Raw genomic sequence first — 21,104 nt, 5'->3', positions numbered from 1 at the left:
TTTTAGCTGAATTCTACTGCACTCTAATATCCCACTTATCAGAGGCTTAGGTTTCTGTTACCCCAACTACCTAGAAGAAAGTAAACAACTCAAGTATAGTGATAAAAATGGATAAAGAAGAGCCAAAGGTCCCAGGATTCCAGGAACTACATGGGTCTACTGTTTGCTATTTCAGGAAAAAAAAAAAAAAGAAGTACCTGGGAATGGTGAAGTTTCTAAGAGCTAAGCTCTGCTCGTTCCCAAAATGGAAAGGGGAGAAACAGGAAGAGTAGAAAAAGAGCATGGAAGAAGAAATAAGAGCAGGAAGTGATGTTTAAGACAGGGGGCCACAGAAGTGGCATGAGCAGGCAGAGGTGGCAGGGGCAGAGAACAAGCTGGCTGCAGGAAGGAAGAAGAAGACAGAGCTAGAACCCAACACAGTCTGGAAGCAGCCCAGCTCTAACAGTCCCCAAGGGCATCAACATGGCAGAGGGACCCAAATTAAAGATTCAGCATGGAGCCTAAATTAGGTTCTATTCAAGTCAACCAGCTGACGGGACTTGAGAAGGATCATACAGTCCCATGTCGCACACCCCCAAGTTCATTACCAGAGATTGTGCAGCACTAGCGGCAGAACTGTGACAGTCATGGCCGTGTATTAATTTCACAGACGTGCCAGAGCTTGGCTCCAGGGAAACCTTCCTATGGTACAGATTCTAGTGTACAGAGCAAGGCAAAAGGAAGAGACAGAACTGTGCCATCCCAAAATAAAAGCTAAAACCTGCACACTTTTTGAATAGAAAAATTACAATGAAAAAGTACAATACAGATTCAACAATAAATGCAAAAGGATATCAAGGGTCAGAAATGGAACCTGATCGAACTATCTGCTGACACTGAGTGAAAATTAAGTTCATGATCACCACCAGAGGCTGGGGCACTAGAACTGAGTGTATATGCAGTTAACAGGGAAAAGCTCAGAATGCTCTTATGTCTAACTAAATGAAAACCTGTACATTTTCATGACCTTGAACAATGACCACACCATGTGTATTTTTTGAAATGCCATACACATGGTGTGATCATTGTACAGGTCAAAAAAGATTTATGTTAGAAATAACATGGGACTGATGGAAATCAGGGGTGGGGAAAGATGGATTATGTGAAGTTATTGGAAATGGCTTTTTTTTTCTTTTTTAAAAGATTTTATTTATTTATTTATTTGAGAGAGAGAGAGAGAGAGAGAGAGAGAGAAACAGCATGAGAGGGGAGAGGGTCAGAGGGAGAAGTAGGCTCCCCGCTGAGCCGGGAGCCCGATGTGGGACTCGATCGACTCGATCCCAGGACTCCGGGATCACGACCCGAGCCGAAAGCAGTCGCCCAACCAACTGAGCCACCCAGGCGCCCCTGGCTTTCCTTTTTTGTCATGACATAAACAACCCTGAATGAGAGCCAATGTAGAAGAAAATCTGTACGGATGACCCATGTGGGGTCCAGAAAGGGGCTGGGGCCTGACGGTGAGGCCTAGGTTATTCCCCAATACAAAGTCGTATCTTCTTTGTTGGGGACTCCAAAGCTGCTCTTGGAAGCCCTGGCTTTCCTTACATGAATGAAGGCTGTAAGGCAGGTAGTCCTTGTACCCAGAACTGGCTGGGTTGGGCAGAACCTCATCACTGGGGCCCCTAAAAACCAGGCAGGAGTTAAGTCTTGATGCACTGAAAACAGAGAGCTGCTGAAAGTTTCAGAGAAAAGAAAAAAACATGATGAAGGAAAAAGGAGAACTTCAGGGAGATCATTTTGACAAACTTATACGTAACGGACTGGGTGTGGGGTAACGTACGGGTACAACCTTGAGGCCAGGACGGCAGTCAGCAAGGAGGTTACTCAGAAATGGGGCTCAACAGGCTGGGAGAGGGAGATGGAGAAGGAAATGAAACAGAACCAAAATGCAAGTCAAATGAGGAATGCACAGCTCTTAGCAACCAAATGCAAAGAACTAAGGAAAAGGTTAAATAAAACCATGGTGACTGACACATGTGGGAGCAGGAAGGGCCAGGTGATTCTACACGTTGAATTTGAAGGGGGAGGAAGACATCCAAATGGAAATATGAATAGATAGGAAATGAAAATCTGAGACAGGCGATGAAGTGATACAAACAGGACAGGAAAGATAATCCAGGGAAACATTAGCACAGACAGGAAATTTCATTTTATGAACAAAGATTTAGAAATAAGCATCTGCTTTGTTTTAGGACATTTTTTAATAAAGAGAACTGTGCTGAGGTGATTAAGAAACTCTATGCTAATGTTATATTTCATAAATCACCTCCCAAAATAAAACAACAAGATTTTTGCATCTGATAATTATGCTGATTCTGATGACAAAATCATTTGCTTTCTCATGAAAGTAGCAGATATGAAAGGTAAAAAAATGCTTCTTAATGATGTTTGCTCACAACTGATCGTTAAAATATAATTTGTTAGCTTAATTAAGACCGAATACACTTTTCTCTTTGGTCGTAAAGTTTACAAATTCTGTAAAAGCATATGGATCTCATTATCATATGAAAATCTGCCAAAGGGACTTAAATCCTGGTGAATGAAGACTTGAGAAGAAATGGTGGCTATATTCAAATACATACAGGACTTTGATGTGGCAATTTTACTTAGAGGTAAAACTGGAAACAACAGAGATCACAGGGATGTGAGTTCTAATTCCTAACACGCAAAGCTATCCAGAGATGGAATGTATGAATGTACTTAAACACACCAGTCAGGAAGGTCTGCAGAAAGGACTCAAGCACGGATGAGCAGATGGACTAGACAGACTTACAAGGTGCCTTCCAACCTTAAGAGTCTAGAACATTTTAATGTCTGAGAGCTTACGTGATGAGTTAGCCATGGGAGTCCTAAAAATCAAGATGCCTTTGGCAATCCCACACAGAGCTCAACTTAAGAGCCTCTGAACATTCAGCTTCAAGAAGAGGGATCAAAGATCTCACTCTGCTATCAAGTGTTAGTTGAACCAACACATATTCAAATTGTTAATTTTCCCCAAGTAAAGGATAGTTTGGTATACACACCAAATTTTGTTGTATGCTTCTAGGCATTCCGGTTTAACATTGTGAACTGAAACAAAAGAAAATTCAACGATAAACTTACGAACAAAGGGAAAAAAGTCAACTATGAAGATAGCAAACCTATCACTCACACTGCAATTTGTATAGACTGCTTGTTTCCTTTTTGGCTAGGAGATTAGAGTGAGCATCTTTTCTTGGATCAACTTTCCGGACAAATAAGGATTTTAACCAGCTGTCTTCTCGAGGTCTATTATTGGAGGACGTCAATCTCCTATGGAATAACAAATATAAAAATTTCAGTCCCGTGAGCAGTATGAAGATTTCAGCATCTTTATTTTTTTTAAAAAATCTTACACCTATCTTATTAGATATATTCTTTTTTTTTAAAGATTTTATTTATTTATTTTGAGAGAGAGAATGAGATAGAGCATGAGAGGGGGCAGGGTCAGAGGGAGAAGCAGACTCCCTGCTGAGCAGGGAGCCCGATGCAGGACTCAATCCCAGGAGCCTGGGACCATGACCTGAGCCGAAGGCAGTCGCTTAACCAACTGAGCCACCCAGGCGCCCAAGATTTCAGCATCTTTAGATAATGTCACACAGTACATTGTTTTCATAAAATCAATCCACTCAGCAAACATACCTTGAGCACCTGTTCTAGGCACTGTTACAGAACCTGGGATACCACAAAGTGTCCACTCTCCATTATGATAGCATGCAATCTGAACAGCAGGAGTAAAGTGTAAGAGATGTAACCTGTGGTTCTCCTAAGAGAGTTTTTTTTTTTTTTTTTTTAAGTTATAAGTATAGTTGGCATGAGTTTCAGGCATACGAGTTTTAGGCATACAACATATTGATTCAACAATTCTATACATTAAGCTATATAAGTGCAGTTACCATCTGTCATCATTCAGCACTACTACAATATTATTGACTATATTCCCCATGTTGTAGTTTTCATCCCTGTGACTTATTTTATAACTGAAAGTTTGTACCTCTTTTTTAAAGATTTTATTCATTTATTTGAGAGAGAGACTGAGTGTGGGGAGGGGGCAAAGGGAGAGAGAATCCCAAGCAGGCTGTGTGCTGAGTGCAGAGCCCGACATGGGGCTTGATCTCATGACCCTGAGATCATGACTTGAACCAAAATCGGACGCTTAACCAACTGAGCCACTCAGGTGCCCCTGGAAGTTTGTACCTCTTAATTCCTTTCACCTATTTTGCCCATCCCCCCTTCCACCCACGTCCTCTTTGGTAATTACCAGTTTGTTCTCTATAGTTAAGAGTTTATTTCTTTGTTCATTTGTTATGTTTTTCAGATTCCACATATAAGTGAAATTGTATGGTATTTGTCTTTCTCTGACTTATTTTACTTAGCACAATACCCTTCAGTTCCACCATGTTGTCACATGATCTCATTCTTTTCTTGTGGCTGGATAACATTCCATTGTGTATACATATGTATATCTATACATACCACATCTTCTTTATTCATTCATCTATTGATAAACATTTGGGTTGCTTCCCTATCTTGGCTATGGTAAATAATGCTGCAATAAACATATGGGTGCATGTATCTTTTTAAATTAGTGTTTTCATTTTCTTTGGTTAAATACCCAGTAGCGGAATTACTAGATTGTATGGTAATTTTCTTTTTCCCTATGTTCCTTATGCTGTACCCTTCATCCTTGTGATGTATTCATTCCATAACTGCAAGCCTTAAACCTCCTACTCCCCTTGGCATTTCTATTTTTAATTTTTTGAGGACCCTCCATATTGTTTTTCACAATGGCGGAACCAATTTACATTCCCACCATCAGCGCATGAGGGTTCCCTTTTCTCCACATCCTTGCCAACACTTGTTATTGCTTATCTTTTTGATGCTAGACATTTTGACAGGTGTAAGGTGATATCTCATTGTGGTTTTGATTTGCATTTCCGTGATGATAAGTGAGTTTGAACATCTTTTCACAGAGAGTACATATTTATCTTTGCCATTTCTGCTATGTTTTTCCCTCCTCCAAAACAATTTCTGATACAGAAAAAATATATACGGTAACCTAGAGTAGTCAGGTTCACAGAGAAAGAAAGTAGTATAGTGGTCGCTAGAAGATAAGGCGAGAGGAGAACGGGGAGTTATTTTTTACCTGGCACAGAGTTTGGGAAGATGAAAAAGTTCTGGAGATAGATGGTGGTAACAGTTGCGGAACAGTGTGAATTTACTTAATGTTACTACTGAACTGTACACAAATATGATTAAAATGGCAAGTTTTATGTTATGTATACTCTAGCACAACAAATAAGTGTGAAAATATACAGGGAAAAAGAAATAAATTCTTTCTTTAAAAAAATTATATCGGGGCGCCTGGGTGGCTCAGTTGGTTAAGCGTCTGCCTTTGGTTCAAGTCATGATCTCGGGGTCCTGGGATCGAGCCCCGCATTGGGCTCCCTGCTCGGTGGACAGCTGCTTCTCTCTCTCCTTCTGCTGCTCCCTCTGCTTGCGCTCTCTCTCTCTGGCTCTCTCTCTCAAATAAATATATATATACACCAAATTTAAGAATATAAATTTCATTGACACACTTTTTTTTTTAAGATTTTATTTATTTATTCGACAGAGAGAGAAAGAGACAGCGAGAGAGGGAACACGAGCAGGGGGAGTGGGAGAGGGAGAAGCAGGCTTCCCCGCGGAGCAGGGAGCCTGATGCGGGGCTCAATCCCAGGACCCCAGGATCATGACCTGAGCAGAAGGCAGACGCTTAACGACTGAGCCACCCAGGTGCCCCCGACACACCATTTTCTCATTTTCATTTTATAATTTCTACCATACAAACTGTTAGAAAGCGAGGATAAATTTGACTGAACTATATATATATATAACAAACTACACTTTAACTATGAACTTTTAAGTGCATGTTTAAGTTCCATTCACTTGCTAGTCGGATTCCAAATCTCCCTAGAGGGCAGTGTAGCATTATCTGCATCAAAATTAAATCTGTGTAAGCCTTTCAGCCCAATAATTGTACTAGGAGTTTTGTCTTACAGGCAGTATTTAGACAAGTGCACAAAGTTGAATGCACAAGAAATTTTATTAGCGCCTTGTTTCCAAGTTTATACATTATGCTATTTCACCAAGTAGCTACCATGTATGTCCATATGTGTTACATCTTATAGTACCATTGACCATATTCTTTATGCTTTGCTTTTACTTTTGTGTGTATATATATATTTTTTAAGATTTTATTTATTTATTTGACGGAGAGAGACACAGCGAGAGAGGGAACACAAGCAGGGCGGGGGGGGGGGGTGTAGTGGGAGAGAGAAAAGCAGGCTTCCCGCTGAGCAAGGAGCCCAATGCAGGGCTCAATCCCAGGACCCTGCCATCATGACTTGAGCGGAAGGCAGACGCTTAACGACTGAGCCACCCAGGTGCCCCTCTTTTGTATTTTTTAAGGACATAGTTAGCCCCATAGTAAAATCGCTTAAAGCACTTAGGACAGCACCTGACATATGGTAAAAGTTTAAAAAATTAAGTTTTTAAAACTTTTTCAATAAAAACAAACTTTTAAAATTAAAAGAATAAATTATACATAAATTAGCCTTTTAGCAAAACCCAAAACCATATAGTGTTTGTTTCTGTTTTCAATTTATTCTGATTATATAAATAAATTCTGAAGGCGGCAATTCTCCAAATGACCACAGTAAAATTTATGTCAATAAAAACATTTTGCCAATTTGTTTAAGTGTTTTAAACATATCACGTTTTGGGATATTTGCTTAATAATATCATGAAGCACAATGGCAAGTATATAAAATTAGTGATATACAAAGTAGAAAGTTTTAACATTTTTTAATAAGACTATATAATTCCTGTTTTTTATTTTAGATTTTAAGTTCACTAGACAGAAACTGTGTTTCAAAATTTGGGGGGTGGTTAAATAAATTGTAAGAGCTTAGGAATAACTATTATGAATTAAGAAAGGGGTACAATGAAAGTTTCTAAAAATATCAGCATTAGGGAATTTCATTTAAAGTAACAAATATTCACGAAAGCAACCACTACTAACAGTTTTTAATTCCAGAAATGCGTAGACATGCATCATGTGTACATACAGATATTTAATTTCTACATTTAATACTTTATAAACAGAACCTTTATTAGCACTTTGTTTCCAGTTTTTTCCTGGTATAGGCAATTTAGATATCCATTAACAGGGACTGGTCAAATAAATTTGGAATATCCAAAATTGGAATAGAATTCAACCATTAAAAAGAATGAAGTAGATCTACATGCACTGATATGTTGATATTTCTGAAAATAAATTATGTGGAAAAAGCAGGTACAGAACTGTGCCATAAATACACGAAGTAAACTGTTAATAGTAGTGATATCTGGGGAATGTGACTGGGCTTGGGGTGGGAGTAGAGTTTTTCCTTTTCACTGTATAGCCTTCTGGACTATTTGACAAATTTTCCATATACACACATTATTATTATACTTAAAATTAGCTATAAAAGTGCACATTTAGAGAGTCCTTTACAGGAAAGGCATATAGGTATCTTGGCAAACTAAATTTGGAAGGGAAAAGATCCCAAGGTATTTTTTTTTCCTCCTTTGCAATTTTAGGGGATTACAAATTAATAAATACATACTTCCTGTTACGCACTGAATTAGGTAGCATGTCTATGTCATCTCATTCAATCCCCAGTACAGCTGAAATCTTTTCAGTGTCAGGTGACCAGAGCTGACTAATGTGCCCAGTCCACCTAGCTGTCCAAGCCGAATCACAGAAGACAGCAGAAGCAGCTATGCCAACAGCTGTCAGGGTGATAAGATCCGGGCGGGGGTTCTTTTTTGAGTGACAAACAGCACAATCAGCAGTCTTTATAACATTATACATATGCTGCGTGGCACTTTACAGAGGGTGGGGTGGGGGGCAGTACAGTCTACAAAATATTTGACTTTATTTTTATTGTGTTTTCCCCAAGATTTTATTTTTAAGTAATCTCTACACCCAACGTGGGGGCTGGAGAGATCAAGAGTTGCATGCTCTACCAACTGAGCCAGCCAGGCACCCCACAGAATATTAGACTTTAAATAGAATAAGCATTATGTGCCATGGAGTGCCTGGGTGGTGCAGGGGGTTAAGTGTCCGACTCTTGGTTTTGGCTCAGGTCATGATCTCAGGTGAGACGGAGCCCCGCGGTGGGCTCCAATCAGAGCACAGTCTGCTTGAGACTCTGTCTCCCTCTCCCCACTGCATGCTTTCTCTCTAAAATAAATAATCTTAAAAAAAAAAAATAAGCACTATGTGCCAGGCTCTGTGGATATAAAGGTGAACCAGATGCTTCGCCTATTCAGTCTCATAGGAAAAACACAGTAAACATCGAGTGGTCTCAGATACTATAGACTTACACACACACACACACACACACACACACACGCGCGCGCGCGTGCGCGCACACACGCACACTGTGGCAGGTCAAGGGAACGAACCATTGGCTTGGCCTGTGAGGAGAGGCACTGCAGCTGACATTCTGGCTCTGTCTTGGAAGACAACACAGACTGGTGGACAAGGCAGGCGATAATCCCAGTCGAAAGGAACAACATGTCCAGGGGCATGGAGTCGTGAAACCGTATGGAATATTTCTGGAGCAGCAAAGAGTTCAGTAAGGCAGGAGAACAGGGTGTGGGAGGACGGTGAGAGAAAGAACGGGAAGGCAAGGGGGCAGAGGGGTTGGGCTCTTGCGTACCATGCCCATTTGTATCCTGTATGTGGTGCAATGCTAGCAAGTTTGTGAAAAGCAGCCTGGCAGCGGTGTGGTGGGTGGACAACAACAAAGGCAGGGAGCACGGTTCCTGGGCTTCCTGCTGGCTGACGCATTCAGTACTCACTGGATGGACGAATGGACCCAAGCCCCGTAACCCAAGACTTTGGGTTACGATTATGGTGGTAGGAATGAAAGGGAAGGAATACCTTCAAAAGATATTCCTGAGGTGAAATGCAGAAGACATGGGCCCTGACTAGGTGTCTAGACAGTGTTGTGATTTAGTTGGAGCAAACCACAGATGGGAAATACATTTAGCACTGAGACCAAAGGATGAGGCTGCAGTGGTAAAATGGATTTCATTCATTTGAGCACCAAATACCTACTGATTGCGCATCGCACCTGCCAAGCACTGGCCCAGGCTGAGGCTATAAAGATGAGTGCACCCGGCCCTGACTTCACAGAGCTGTCTGCTGGTGAGAGCGGATGGACAACCATGATCACAGCCCAACGGGAGGTAAGTCCTCGATGGACACATACGGTAGTGGTTGTGACATCGGTGGGGGCAGAGGAAATGGAGTCTAAGTTGGCCTGGGGGGAGACATGAACCAATTCTCTGAAGAAGCACTTGTTGAACTGAAGACTTGAAAGATGAGGAACACTTGTCAGGTAGACGCCCAAGAGAGGAAGCAGAACCAAACCTGCCAAAGCCAAGAGTATGTGAATATAGCAGGACATGAGGGGGACAGAGGAGGCTGAAGGGCCTGATCCAAAGAAGAGTCTTGCATGAAAGTAGTCACTAGGTGACTCCCCTCCTCACCACCAAACCCCCTGCCACCCCAATAAACCTGTCTTCCACACTGCTGCTACAGAGAGCTATCTCCTAACTTTTCATTTTTGAAAACTACACAGAGGAGCACCTGGGTGGCTCAGTCGTTAGGTGTCTGCCTTCGGCTCAGGTCAGGATCCCAGGGTCCTGGGATCGAGCCCCGCATCGGGCTCCCTGCTCCGCGGGAAGCCTGCTTCTCTCTCTGTCCCTCTCCAAATCTTGTGTGCCTCACACTCTCTCAAATAAATAAAATCTTTAAATAAAAGAAAAACTGCAAAGAGATGAAGGAACAGTATAATGAAGACCTCTATACCCTGCATGTAGGTGAAAAAATGATGAACATTTTATCATTTTAAGTCTTTCTATATATATTTGCTTTTTTCTTTTTACCAAACCGTTTGAAGGCAGAGCATAGACACTATACTTTATCCGTAAATGCTTCAGGATGCACCTCCTAAGAACAGAGAGAAAACCATGATATGATTTTCACATCTGAGGAAAATAATTCTATCTAATATCCATTTCATATATTAAACTGTCCCCAGGGGCGCCTGGGTGGCTCAGCTGGTTAAGCGTCTGCCTTTCGCTCAGGTCGTGATCCTGGGGCCCTGGGATCGAGCCTGCTGAGCGGGGAGCCTGCTTCTCCCTCTCCCTCTGCCTGCCGCTCCCCCTGCTTGTGCTCTCACTCCCCCTCTGTCAAATAAAGAAAATCTTAAAAAAAAAAAAAGACACCAAAAACTGTCCCCAGTTGTTCCCAAAATGTCTTTTATAGTTTTTCTTGGCAAGGGTAGGGTGGGGTGGGATGGGAAAGAAATGGGATTAGCATCCAGTCCAAGTTCATGTCATAGAGATCTTTCTAATAGGAAAAAATTCTTTTTCGGAATTCTTTAGTTGTCCCCTTCACCAACAGGTTCAAGTCCTTACTCTTCATAGGACTCCAGACAAGTGTTGCCAAGAGTTGAGGTAGGGGAATGGTGAGAGAGAAGATAGAGTCAAGACCTGCTGGAGGTAGAACTGACAGATCTGGCAGCTGGCTAGCTGGGAGAGAGCAAGACGGGGTGGGTTTGGGGCCACTAAATGGAAGATGTACCATTACTGGGGAGAGAACCCGGGAGGAACAAGCAGGTTCTGTAGGAGGAAGATGAGTTAAATTCTGGGTACAAAAGCATCTCAAGGACCAGTAGGACACTAGACAATGTCCACTAAGCAAAGGGAACTCCAGGCCTGGCACTGAGCAGAGCTAAGAGGTGCTGGCAAGTAAGTCTCCTGGGAAGGCGTCCTCCTTCCCCTCCGAAATCCCTCTTACAAGGTCACTCAGACTCCTGCTGGCAAATCCAGTTTTCTGTCATCCTAACTTTTTAGCAGCATTTGGCACAGTTGACCATCACCTCCTTGAAATATCTCCCCTTGGGCACTGCCACAAACAGTGACCTCGCTGGCTCCTCTTTCTCAGTCTCCCTTGCTGCCTCTCCTTCCTACAGCTAGCCTGTGAATGAATGAATGTGCCTTCCTTCCTTCTTTCTTTTTAAATTCAAATTCAAGCTAGTTAACATACAGTGTAGTATTGGTTTCAGGAACAGAATTTATTGACTCATCACTTACATATAACACCCAGTGCTCATCCCAACAAGTGCCCCCCTAAATGTCCATCATCCATCTAGCCCACCCCCCAGCCCTGTTTGTTCTCTGTATTTGATTCTCTTATGGTTTGCCTCTGTTATCTCACTTTATTTTTCCTTCCCTTCCCCTATGTTCATCTGTTGTGTGTCTTAAATTCCACATACGAGTGAAATTATGTATCTTTCTCTGACTTAATTTGCTTAGCATAACACCCTCTACTTCTATCCATATTGTTGCAAATGGCAAGATTTTATTCTTTTTGAAGCCTAAGTAATATTCCACTGTGTATGTGTATCTATCTATCTATCTATCATCCATCCATCTTCTTTATCCATTCATCAGTTGATGGACATTTGGGTTCTTTCCATAATTTGGCTAGCCTGTGAATGCTGACACACCCCAGGGCCTGTTTCTTAGCCCCTTCTCTATCCACACTCGTCAAGCAATCTTCTCCATTCCTATGGTTTTTAAAAATGTTTTACTAAGAAAAATTTCAATTAAATGCAAAACAGTATAATGAAACCCACGGATCTATCAACATCTGGCATTTCTATATACCAACAACTCCCAAATGTAACCTGTAGTCCAGACATCTCCTTTGAGGGTCAAATAGATCAAACAGGCCAAATGCCTTTCCATCTGAATAGCTCACAGCCATCTCAAATTTTACCAGGTTCAAAAGTGCTCTGGATTCCCCTCTCCCCACCCTGTATCTGTTCTTCCTCCTCTGAGTTACGAGCAAGCTCCCAGATGGCAACAACTTTATTCATTGATATTTCCCAACAGCGCCTGGCACATGGTGGGCACTCATATGCCTGTGGAACCAGTGACTTTCAGTAAGTGGCACCAGCATCTGCCCAGTTGGCTATTACCCTTGATTCTGTCTCCTTTCCAAAATCAGACTGATAATTAAAGACATAGATCAGATCATGTCACACTAGAATGTATACCCTTAAGGATGTCTTCCACGGCTCTCAGTATAAAATCCAAACTCTCTAAAATGGCTTGTAAGGCCTGGAATCATGGGGCTCGTGCTTCCTGCCACCTGGCCCGTCTTCCCTTCACTCCTATGTTCCATCTTCCTAGGCTTTTCTGGAGATTCCTGGTATGCCTTATTCCTTCCCAGTCAGGGCTTTCCTGCACACTGACCCTTCAGGTCTCAGCTTAATGGCACCTTCTTGGAGAGGCCTTCCATGATCTCACGGGGTAGGTTCCCTGATCTTCTCTCATACCACCTACCTCAATCTTTAAGTCTATATGAATTTTTATGTCTGCCATGGCTTCCTGGGGATAGTGACCACGGCTATTATGCTGAGTTCCACAAGACTTCAAAGACATCGTATACATTCAAAATGTGTAGAATCAGTGAATTAATTGGGTCTAGACTGAGTCCCAAAAAACTCCTACAGTTGAGGCAGTCAAAAGATACAGGGGGCCTGAGAGAGTAATCCCAAGAGCCAACAGGTTGGGCTTCAGTTTCAAGAGCATTTGGCCCCAGCAGGAAGTGGGGGTACTGGGCAGACCCTGGTCCAAATCTCCAATTTACTAGCTTTGTGACTTTGAGCACTTTAGGTGAATATGTTGGGTGAACACCTTCAGCCTCAGCTGTCTCTTTGGAAAGAATATGAATTTCAGTTTCTTATCACCTGTGTGGGAAAAAAAACAAGACACAGTAGATGCTCAATAACAGAATAAAAATAAAAGGAGGTTGATTTGTTAATCAACTTGGAAACATACACATCAAATTTGGAAATACAAGTTGGGCATCAGTCCTAGGAAAGGTGCTGGGACTGATAAACTTGAGTTCAAATGTCTTTTCTAGCTAGATGTCTCACCCTCTTTGAGGTTCCATCTCGTTTGTAAAATGCAGATCCTGTTACTTAAGACTGCTTCTAGGATTAGATTAAATAAACTCTCTGGCTCATAGTAAAGAATTTAACAAACAGGCAGTCCCTTTACTCTTTCGTTAAGTGACAAGTGAATTTTCTAGAGGCTCGTTATTTAACCACAAACAGATAACGTTTAAATTATCCAATGTAAAGAAAACAAGAAAGCCAAATCTACGTGTAAGTCAGTATGAGGTTGGTTTTTGAACATGGAAAACAAGAATGGATGTCAAAGGGATGAATTAAACCGAATATTCAATCCAATGCGTTTTGAAGAAGTTTAAACTTGAGCCCAACGCCTACTTAGTGTTGATAACTTGTAAATACTTCTTGATCCGTTACCTACTTTTCAACGCAAGTCAGACTGTTCGTAGTGCTGAGACTTCCCCACTACTCCCCTGCGCTTCCCTGAGGGCTCACCCCGGATGAGTTATTTTATTTCTTCCTCACCACCTTAGAGGTTAAGTAGTATCTCTACTGCCATTTGCAGATGCAGACATCGAGTATTTGCGCGGACGCACAGCCTTCTCCGGGCGCCCGCGAGAAGCCGGAGGCCGAGGCCAGGGCCTGGGGCCCCAGCCGCGCGCGCGCCCTCGGCCACCGCTCGGGTGGCGCCGGGTCAAGGTCCCGCAGGCCGGGCCCGCACGGCCCGCGGACGTGGCCTTGGCACCGAGCGCCGTCCCCGTCGTGACCTTGAGCCCGGCAAGCCGGGAACGCGCTCCGACTCTGCCGAGGCTCCCGCCCGCCCCGGCCGGGCCGACCGCGGCCTCGGACCCGCCGCCCCGCAGCCCCGGCGGCCCTGCCCGAGGGAGCGCTGCCGGGCCGGGGCGGAGACCCGCGCCGGGGGACCCCGCGCCCTCCGCCCCGCGGCGGCCACTCCCCGGCCGCTCCCGGAAAGGGCGGCGCTGCTCACCGGAGCGCGGGCTGGAGGCTGCAGGGGGCGGCCCGCCGCAGGACACCGCCAGCCGAGGCCGCTCCGCGGGCGTGCAGTACTCGCGCCGCCATCTTGCTCTGGTGCCTGGGCTCCCACCACCCCGGCCGCCGCTGACGCCGCCGCCGCCGCCGCCGCCGCGACCCCTCCCCCGGCCGGGCCCGCCGAGGCTGGGGCGGGGCGGGGCGGGGCGGGGCGGGGCGGGGCGCGCGACCGCTGCAGCGCCGGCCCCGCCGCCCGGGGGAGTAGGGCGCACGGTCCCCGCGCGGGGAGGCCCGCAGCTGTGAGGAGGGCGCGCCACGCGGGAGAGGACTGCACTAGGAGACAGTAATCCCCTGCGAGAGGAGCTGGGTGTCCTGAACAGGGTGCGCAAGAGGAACGCGAGCAAGGCTTTACTGTACAAGAAAAGAGTAACACTGTGTTAAATCCAGGCTTCTCCCCCAATACCTTTTGAACTTTGTACCATGTAAATATATTGCCTTTTCAAACCAAAACCAGATCCAAACAACGCTTTAATAAAAACATTCTGGTTGAAAACATACTCAAGTTATCTCGTGGTCTCGGGACTACATTGTTCCCGTTTCATTTCAACACTGGCGGGCGCTGGTCGGGTCTCCACCGTCAAGCCGGTCCAGTCTAGTGTGGCTGGATGTGAAATGACGATTGGCGGAGCGTGTCAAGTGTTGAAATGAAGAGGTTCCCGGGACGGGAACCTCTTCAGACCGGAGATCGAGTAAGTGGCGAACCCAAAGACGGGAGATCGAGTAAGTGGCGGTGGCTGTGAAGCAGAGGATAGAGTCCGAGTTGCTGGCACAACAGCGCAGTCCCAAGGGAAGAGGAGCTGACCGGTGGAAGGGAGGACATCTCGGCCAAGAAAACAACTTAAAGGCCTGGGTCAGGATGGGCGATGTATCCTGGGTAAGACAAAGGAGCCACAGGTGTAACCTTGAAAACTGCAACCAAGAGGAGGTAGGCAGAAAGGGAGCTAGACAGTGAGAGAAGGGGGAGGCACAGGGAAGAGTAGAGGCCCCAGCCAGCAAGGGGAGCATTTGAAGGACAGTGCAAGAGTCTGCCGAGGCCAAGAGGAAAATGCCCTCGGGACTGGGTAGCTGGGAGGTCTCTGTTACCCAGGCCGGTCTCTGCATAAGACGGGTGGGGACAGGAACTGCGCTTCTTGGAGGCAAAGGAAGCATTGGAGCTTAAAGGGTGCAGTTTTCTGACCGGGGGAATATTTGAACATGTTAATATATCAAGGAGCCACCAGGGAGGACACAATGGGGTCCTGTGGACGGAGGAATGGCAACAAGATTTCTTGGAGGCCAGTGAAAAGAAGACCAAGGGACGCAGGCCAGGAGGCCAGAGGCTGTGTGGCTGAGCAGGTTCCTGAACTCAACTGGCCAATGCTCGGTGAGCCTGTGAAGAAACTGGAGAGGCCCAAAGGGAGGCTGAAGTGAGCTTTCCTCAGGGAGGGCAGAAAGGACATGTCCGAATCCTCCTCTGCAGAAGGCAAGCCTCTTCAAGCCAGTGTCACTGTACCCTTGTGACTTTTTCACATAGTTTCCCAACTTCTCAGTTATTTATCAAGAGACAAATGCTTTCAAATGTATTTTCGAGATGTAAACCTGGTAAATATTTCTTGGGTTGCCCGTGCTTTTGTGCTATTTAGTATTAGGCCGCTTATTCTGCATTTTTTTCTCCACTGTCCTCTTGCTGCGGAGTTCCATTAACCCAACGCTTTTTACTGGGCGAGGTACTCTTATTTCACAGGTGTATAGCTTAGGTTACTCAGTGCCATAGGAGAAATATTGGGCATATTCCTGGAGCATAATTTTCACACCAAGATTATTCAGAAAGGTATCTTAAGACAAAAAATAGAGTGTATGTAAACATTTTAAATATTTGAGGTTTTTGAGATGGCTTGTATAGGTGTCCTGTCTCTTCCAGGATAACGGGTTCCATATAGCTTCACCCGTGGGAGACCTGGACACCCTTTTGCTTGTTGGAACATCATCTATCCAACCCCTTTTCCCCTTTCCTTATCCAGCTCAGTTTAGGTCTTAGGACCAGTCTTTGAATAAGTCTGTCTCCTTCCTTCTAATCTTTCCCCTTCCAGTCCCATTCTCCACATGATGCTCTTACTTTTATAGGAGAGTGAATCTAATTATGTCATTCTCTTTAAAAATGTCAAACAACCCACAACCACTTAAGTGTAATTTCCACTTTTTTTTTTTTTTTTTTTACACGATAGAAGTTTATTAAGCAAGGATACAGAAAAAGCTCTCAGGAGTGAGAGGTGTCCTGACAGGGTTGCCCTCCGCCTATTTCTTTACCTGAGCTCCACTCGTGTTCAAAATGTCCCAGCAAAAAAACAAAACAAAACAAAACAAAAAAACCCAAAATGTCCCAGCAGTCCTCATCAGCTTACAGAAGCCCTTGGTTATGCTCCTTTCTCTCATACTTTCAGGATTTTACACTCTTCCCTCTGCCTGGAATGCCCTTTCCACAACCCTCATCTACTAGCCTGGAGACTGTTCCTTTAAGATTCAGTCTAGCACTATGTATGAGTCTCTTCCGGGGAAGTTATCCTAATTTCTTCCCCACCCATATGCTTCTGTTTGCTATGAAGGAAACCATGCATACCTCACTCACTAGATTATGAGCCTTCAGTGGGTGGGTAGTGCTTGCAGTTACTGTTGAAACCCTGTGCTTACACAATACACATACTAGTTGAGGTTGAAACATGCTCCAGGTCTCTTTCTAGGAGCCAGGAAACTGAAATATGTAATTCAGTGTGTATTCAGGTCAAAATCTAGGTTCATAGTTTATTAATAAGCAGCAACAAAACTGAAACTCTCCAACTCAAATGCACAGTGTGAGAAGCTCTAAAACTTCATCAATGTATTGGATTTTATGAATTCAGTCCTATCTAATCTATGCTAGCATACAGGATAAAAGAAAAGTGATTTTCAAGTTTTATTTTCTATGTGTCAACATTCATAATACAGACTTTAATCTGATAAAGATTATTTCGATTTGTAACTGGTTAAATCAGAGACAAAAATTTAATTTCGAATATATGCCACCAAAAATAAATATTCACTTAATGCAGTCTTATCTGTTTTATATCAAAAGATTTTTCCTCCTCAAATAAAGATTCTAAAATAAATTCAAGATTCCTTTGAATGAAAAAAAAAATACACCTTCTAAAACAGCCTACGAAACAATGCAGGGGATTGCTAGGCACGCTTACTGTAAGAGGAAAGTATGTTCAATGAAAAGGAAATTGAAAACATGACCTTAAACTTTTATGAGCATTTAACAAGGCCTTTACTTCATTTACTTTTAGCTATTCCATAAATACTGGAAGAGAAATTGGACACTTTGTAATGAAACTTAGAAAAATTTCCTTTTTCCATAAAGCAAACATATAGATCTTTCCCTTTGGCTCCTTCTTCCAATCCTCCTTCACTGTGCTGAAGAGCTATTGAGTTCTTCCAGATTTTTGGTTAGGCAGGTGGTTTCCAAGCTGACTGGGCTTTCGAGGTAGGTAGTTCCTGCACAGGGTTTTCCAGTCACTGGATCTATAACTTGTCCAACTTTGAAAATGATCTCGGCCAGTTCATGTTTCACATGCTTTGTTCGTGGAACAGGTAGAGCTTTGAGAAGCACAATATCCCCAACTGTGCACTGCTGAAGAGCATCATGAGCAAAGTAGGTTTTACGCTTATTAAAATACTGTTGAAAGAAGGAGGAACAAATCAGTAGTTCCCATCTGTGATCTGACAATACAGTATAGAATATGAAAGAGTAATGCACAGAAAACAAGCTGGGACTTGGGGAAAAAAGATAATATACTTAGGAGGCTTCTAATACAAAAAGTAGCTGCTTAATTTCTGGAAAACAGTATATTCTAGAGTGGATCATGTCCCTGAGCTCTCCAGCCTATTACCTTCAGTATCCTTGTCTATCAGTCATCATCCTTCTTTACCCTTATTTAAACTCTTCCTTCCTAGTGGAGCCTTCTCTCCAGCCTATAAACATGCTACTTTCATTTCTAGTTGTATGATTTGGAACAAGTCACTTCCATCATTCCAAGCGCAGTTTTTTTTTCCCTAATGTAAAATGAGGCTCCAATATCTGCATCTCTAAAGTTAACCAGAAAATCAAATGTTGTAATATACATAAAACACTTAGCTCCATGGGTGGCTCGAAGTACTGCAAACAAGCCACAGATGGTCATAAACAACCTTGCTACAGAAGGTATTCTCATTCTACATATGAGAAAACAGGCTCTGGAGTAAGGTAATGGGCGCAGCTAGGAAACAACAGTCAATATTCAAGCTAAGGTCTTCTGACTCTCAGGCCAATGATCATGCTGTCACTCTTCAGCTTGCTCCTGTGTTGTTAATAAAAGACCACTTAATTTTTTTATTATTTATACTTTAAATTTTTATTGTTACATCATACATACAATGTATGTACACCATACATTACATCATTAGTTTTTGATGCAGTGTTCCATGATTCATTGTTTGTGCATAACACCCAGTGCTCCACGCAGAATGTGCCCTCCTCAATACCCATCACCAGGCTAACCCATCCCCCCACCCCCCTCCCCTCTAGAATCCTCAGTTTGTTTTTCAGAGTCCATCGTCTCTCATGGTTCATCTCCCCCTCCGATTTACTCCCCTTCATTCTTCCCGTTTTTTTTTTTTTTTCTTAACATATATTGCATTATTTGTTTCAGAGGTACAGATCTGTGATTCAAGTCTTGCACAATTCACAGCGCTCACCATAGCATATACCCTCCCCAATAAGACCACTTTATTTTGCTCCTTAACGCACCTGATGCCCCCTTCCCTCAACTCTGTCACCTCTGGGGGCGCCTGGGTGGCTCAGTCGGTTAAGTGTCTGCTTTTGACTCAGGTCATGATCCGGACTGAGTCCCGCTTTGGGCTCCCTGCTCAGTGGGGAGCCTGCTTTTCTCTGCCCCTCCCCCTGCTTGGGCTCCCCCTCTCTCAAAAATAAATAAAATCTTTAAAAAAACAAACAAAAAAACCCAAAAAACCCTGTCACCTCTGCTCCTGTGTTTTTGATCCTAGATAGCAAAGAGCATTTCTACCTTCCTGTGTGCCCAACCTGGAACGCAGAGCCATCCCTGGCACTTTCCTCTTCCTTCCTTGCACATCTAACAAATCAAGGACTCTGACTCTTCTTTCTGAAATCTACTTTTCCCACTCCATTCCCATTGCTCCAAGGACTATTCAGGTCCTTATATCCAGTTCTAGATTTCTGCAATAGCCTTCTAACCCACTTCCTTACCTCCAGTTCTCATCCTATGTCTCCAAGTCTGTCTTCATTTGCTTATAGGATGAAATCCAAAAATACCACATCCAAGACCACTCTCACTCCAGCTCCCCGTGTTCTTGCATTCACTCAGCAACAGTCAATGCCTACTTAGGGTCAAGCTCTGGGCTCGACCTTGCCAAACCACTTGTTCCTGCACAGTGTCATGCCCTTTAATGGCTAAAAGAGCTTCCATAAACAACTCATCATGGCCAGAATGACTCCCCTAAACCCGTCCTTTGGATAAAAGCCTTTCTGAGATTCAGCCCAAATGTGTCTTAACTGAGGATGCTCTCCTTCAGCCACGTGGGAAGAAACAGGTATCCTGCTCACTGCTCCCAGTACTTTGCACATAGAATGACTATAGCAGTTATCAGACTGAGTTGAAATTAACTCTATGTGTCCCCAGAATTTGAGAATGAACCATGATCAATTCACTTTGTTATACCCACAGATCAGCGCAGTGTCTGCTTCACAGCAGATGCTCAGTGCATCTGTACTGACAGGGAACTGTTTCTCTGCTTAGAACCCATAATATGCTGTGATTTATCAATGCCATCTGAAAAAGGGACACTCCTCACCTTTAATAAATAGGGATCCAAAACAAGCCTGGTCACTCTCACTTTAGCTGTTTTTTGCATTGCTGTTCCAATCACCTTTCCCACAATCCATTTGGCATGGACGGATGAACGAACTACTGACATTATGTGGCTTTGGTCACCTGAAAAACAAATTTCAAAGTATAATATGCTGCTGAATTTTGTTACTAGACCTGCTGAAGTTCAGAAACACTTTTTGTTGGCCTTCCGGAATCACTTTAGAGATGCTTACACGTTTCACTATTTCCCCTAACCCAACCTTTCACCTTCATACTGTTTACAGAGTTGTCATTTTAATCTAAGCCTCTATTTCCCCCTGTGCAAAACGGGAATAAGAACAGGATCTACTCACAGGAGTGCTTTGAGGGTTTAACCTAGAAGGCGCTCAATAGCGCTAATAAACGTGGGTCTTTACTGGTGTCCCTTACTTCTTTCCTTCCGCTGGGCGAGCCTGTCCCTGAAGGCTCCAGCCCCGCTACTCGCGTGCTCACGGCCTAGGCGGAACGGCCGGGGGAGTCCTCCTCACTGGAGGACATCTTCACTTGGGACTGCTTTCTTTATCAGTCAATGCTGAGTCCATCCGGCCGGACCTGGGGTAGAATGGGATCACTGACTCTCCCGCCCCGCACTACCCTGGGATCAGGCCACTCGCCTCGCCTCCAGGTTCTCACGGGGGTGTCGTCTCGCTCTTCCGAATTCACCTCCGCAACTGCAGGGCTCGACCCGCGCTCGCCTTCCGCCTCTGTTTTCCCGGCGCGTGCAGTCCGGATGGGCGGCCGGAGCGTGGCGACGTCACGTCCTTACAAGGCGCTCCGCCCAGGACGGCTCCTCTCATTGGCCGCGTGTCCCATCAAGCCATGGGCGGGGGTGGGGTTGGGTGGGTGGGTAGGTAAAGGCATGACTCCGCCCACTCCCCCTTAAAGGGAACCGCGGACCGAGGGTAAACGGGGGACTTGTCCTTGCCCTTTCTCCACGCGCGGAGCCACTGCAGCGTGGAGGATTCCGGCCTTTCATTTAACTATTCCATTCGGTTTCCTTTTCTTCCGCCGAGCTCCGAGGCTTGGACAAGGC

At 44.2% G+C, this 21,104-nt stretch overlaps 2 protein-coding genes across 4 annotated transcripts in view; both read right to left on the bottom strand.

Moving 5' to 3' along the window:
* NIPSNAP2 (nipsnap homolog 2) overlaps positions 1 to 14,254 on the bottom strand; it is a 31,680-nt gene extending 17,426 nt beyond the window's left edge. The window contains exons 1-3 of the mRNA XM_027614095.2: positions 14,071 to 14,254; positions 3,191 to 3,330; positions 3,063 to 3,108 (exon numbers count right to left, since the gene is read on the bottom strand). Coding sequence (XP_027469896.1) covers positions 3,063 to 3,108; positions 3,191 to 3,330; positions 14,071 to 14,162 — 278 coding nt within the window. The 5' untranslated portion in view covers positions 14,163 to 14,254. The remainder of the gene's footprint in view (positions 1 to 3,062; positions 3,109 to 3,190; positions 3,331 to 14,070) is intronic.
* A 3,137-nt stretch (positions 14,255 to 17,391) lies between these two features.
* Positions 17,392 to 20,831, bottom strand: MRPS17 (mitochondrial ribosomal protein S17). Of its 3 annotated transcripts, none has more exons than XM_027614075.2 (3): positions 20,686 to 20,831; positions 20,016 to 20,155; positions 17,392 to 17,823 (listed from the first exon to the last, which is right to left on the bottom strand). In XM_027614075.2, exons 2-3 carry the CDS (start codon positions 20,136 to 20,138, stop codon positions 17,554 to 17,556), a joined length of 393 nt encoding a protein of 130 aa, XP_027469876.1. In that variant the 5' UTR covers positions 20,139 to 20,155; positions 20,686 to 20,831; the 3' UTR covers positions 17,392 to 17,553. The 3 variants fall into 3 exon arrangements, with proteins under 3 accessions (XP_027469876.1, XP_027469877.1, XP_027469878.1); XM_027614076.2 differs by having other exon boundaries at positions 20,386 to 20,791; XM_027614077.2 differs by having other exon boundaries at positions 20,666 to 20,781.
* Between the last annotated feature and the right edge of the window lie 273 nt (positions 20,832 to 21,104).

This window comes from Zalophus californianus, chromosome 10, assembly GCF_009762305.2.
Source record: "Zalophus californianus isolate mZalCal1 chromosome 10, mZalCal1.pri.v2, whole genome shotgun sequence".
NCBI classification, from domain to species: Eukaryota; Metazoa; Chordata; class Mammalia; order Carnivora; family Otariidae; genus Zalophus; species Zalophus californianus.
The sequence above is the reverse complement of the archived record's forward strand: the minus strand, read 5'-3'. Positions and strand labels throughout refer to the sequence as shown.

What these genes read in the sequence shown, in the direction of transcription:
- MRPS17 (XM_027614075.2), bottom strand. Translation starts at nt 20,138, where the DNA reads ATGTCAGTAGTTCGTTCATCCGTCCATGCCAAATGGATTGTGGGAAAG. An exon ending in TGGATCCCTATTTATTAAAG is followed by an intron (nt 17,824 to 20,015) that starts GTGAGGAGTGTC and finishes TTCTTTCAACAG; the next exon opens with TATTTTAATAAGCGTAAAAC.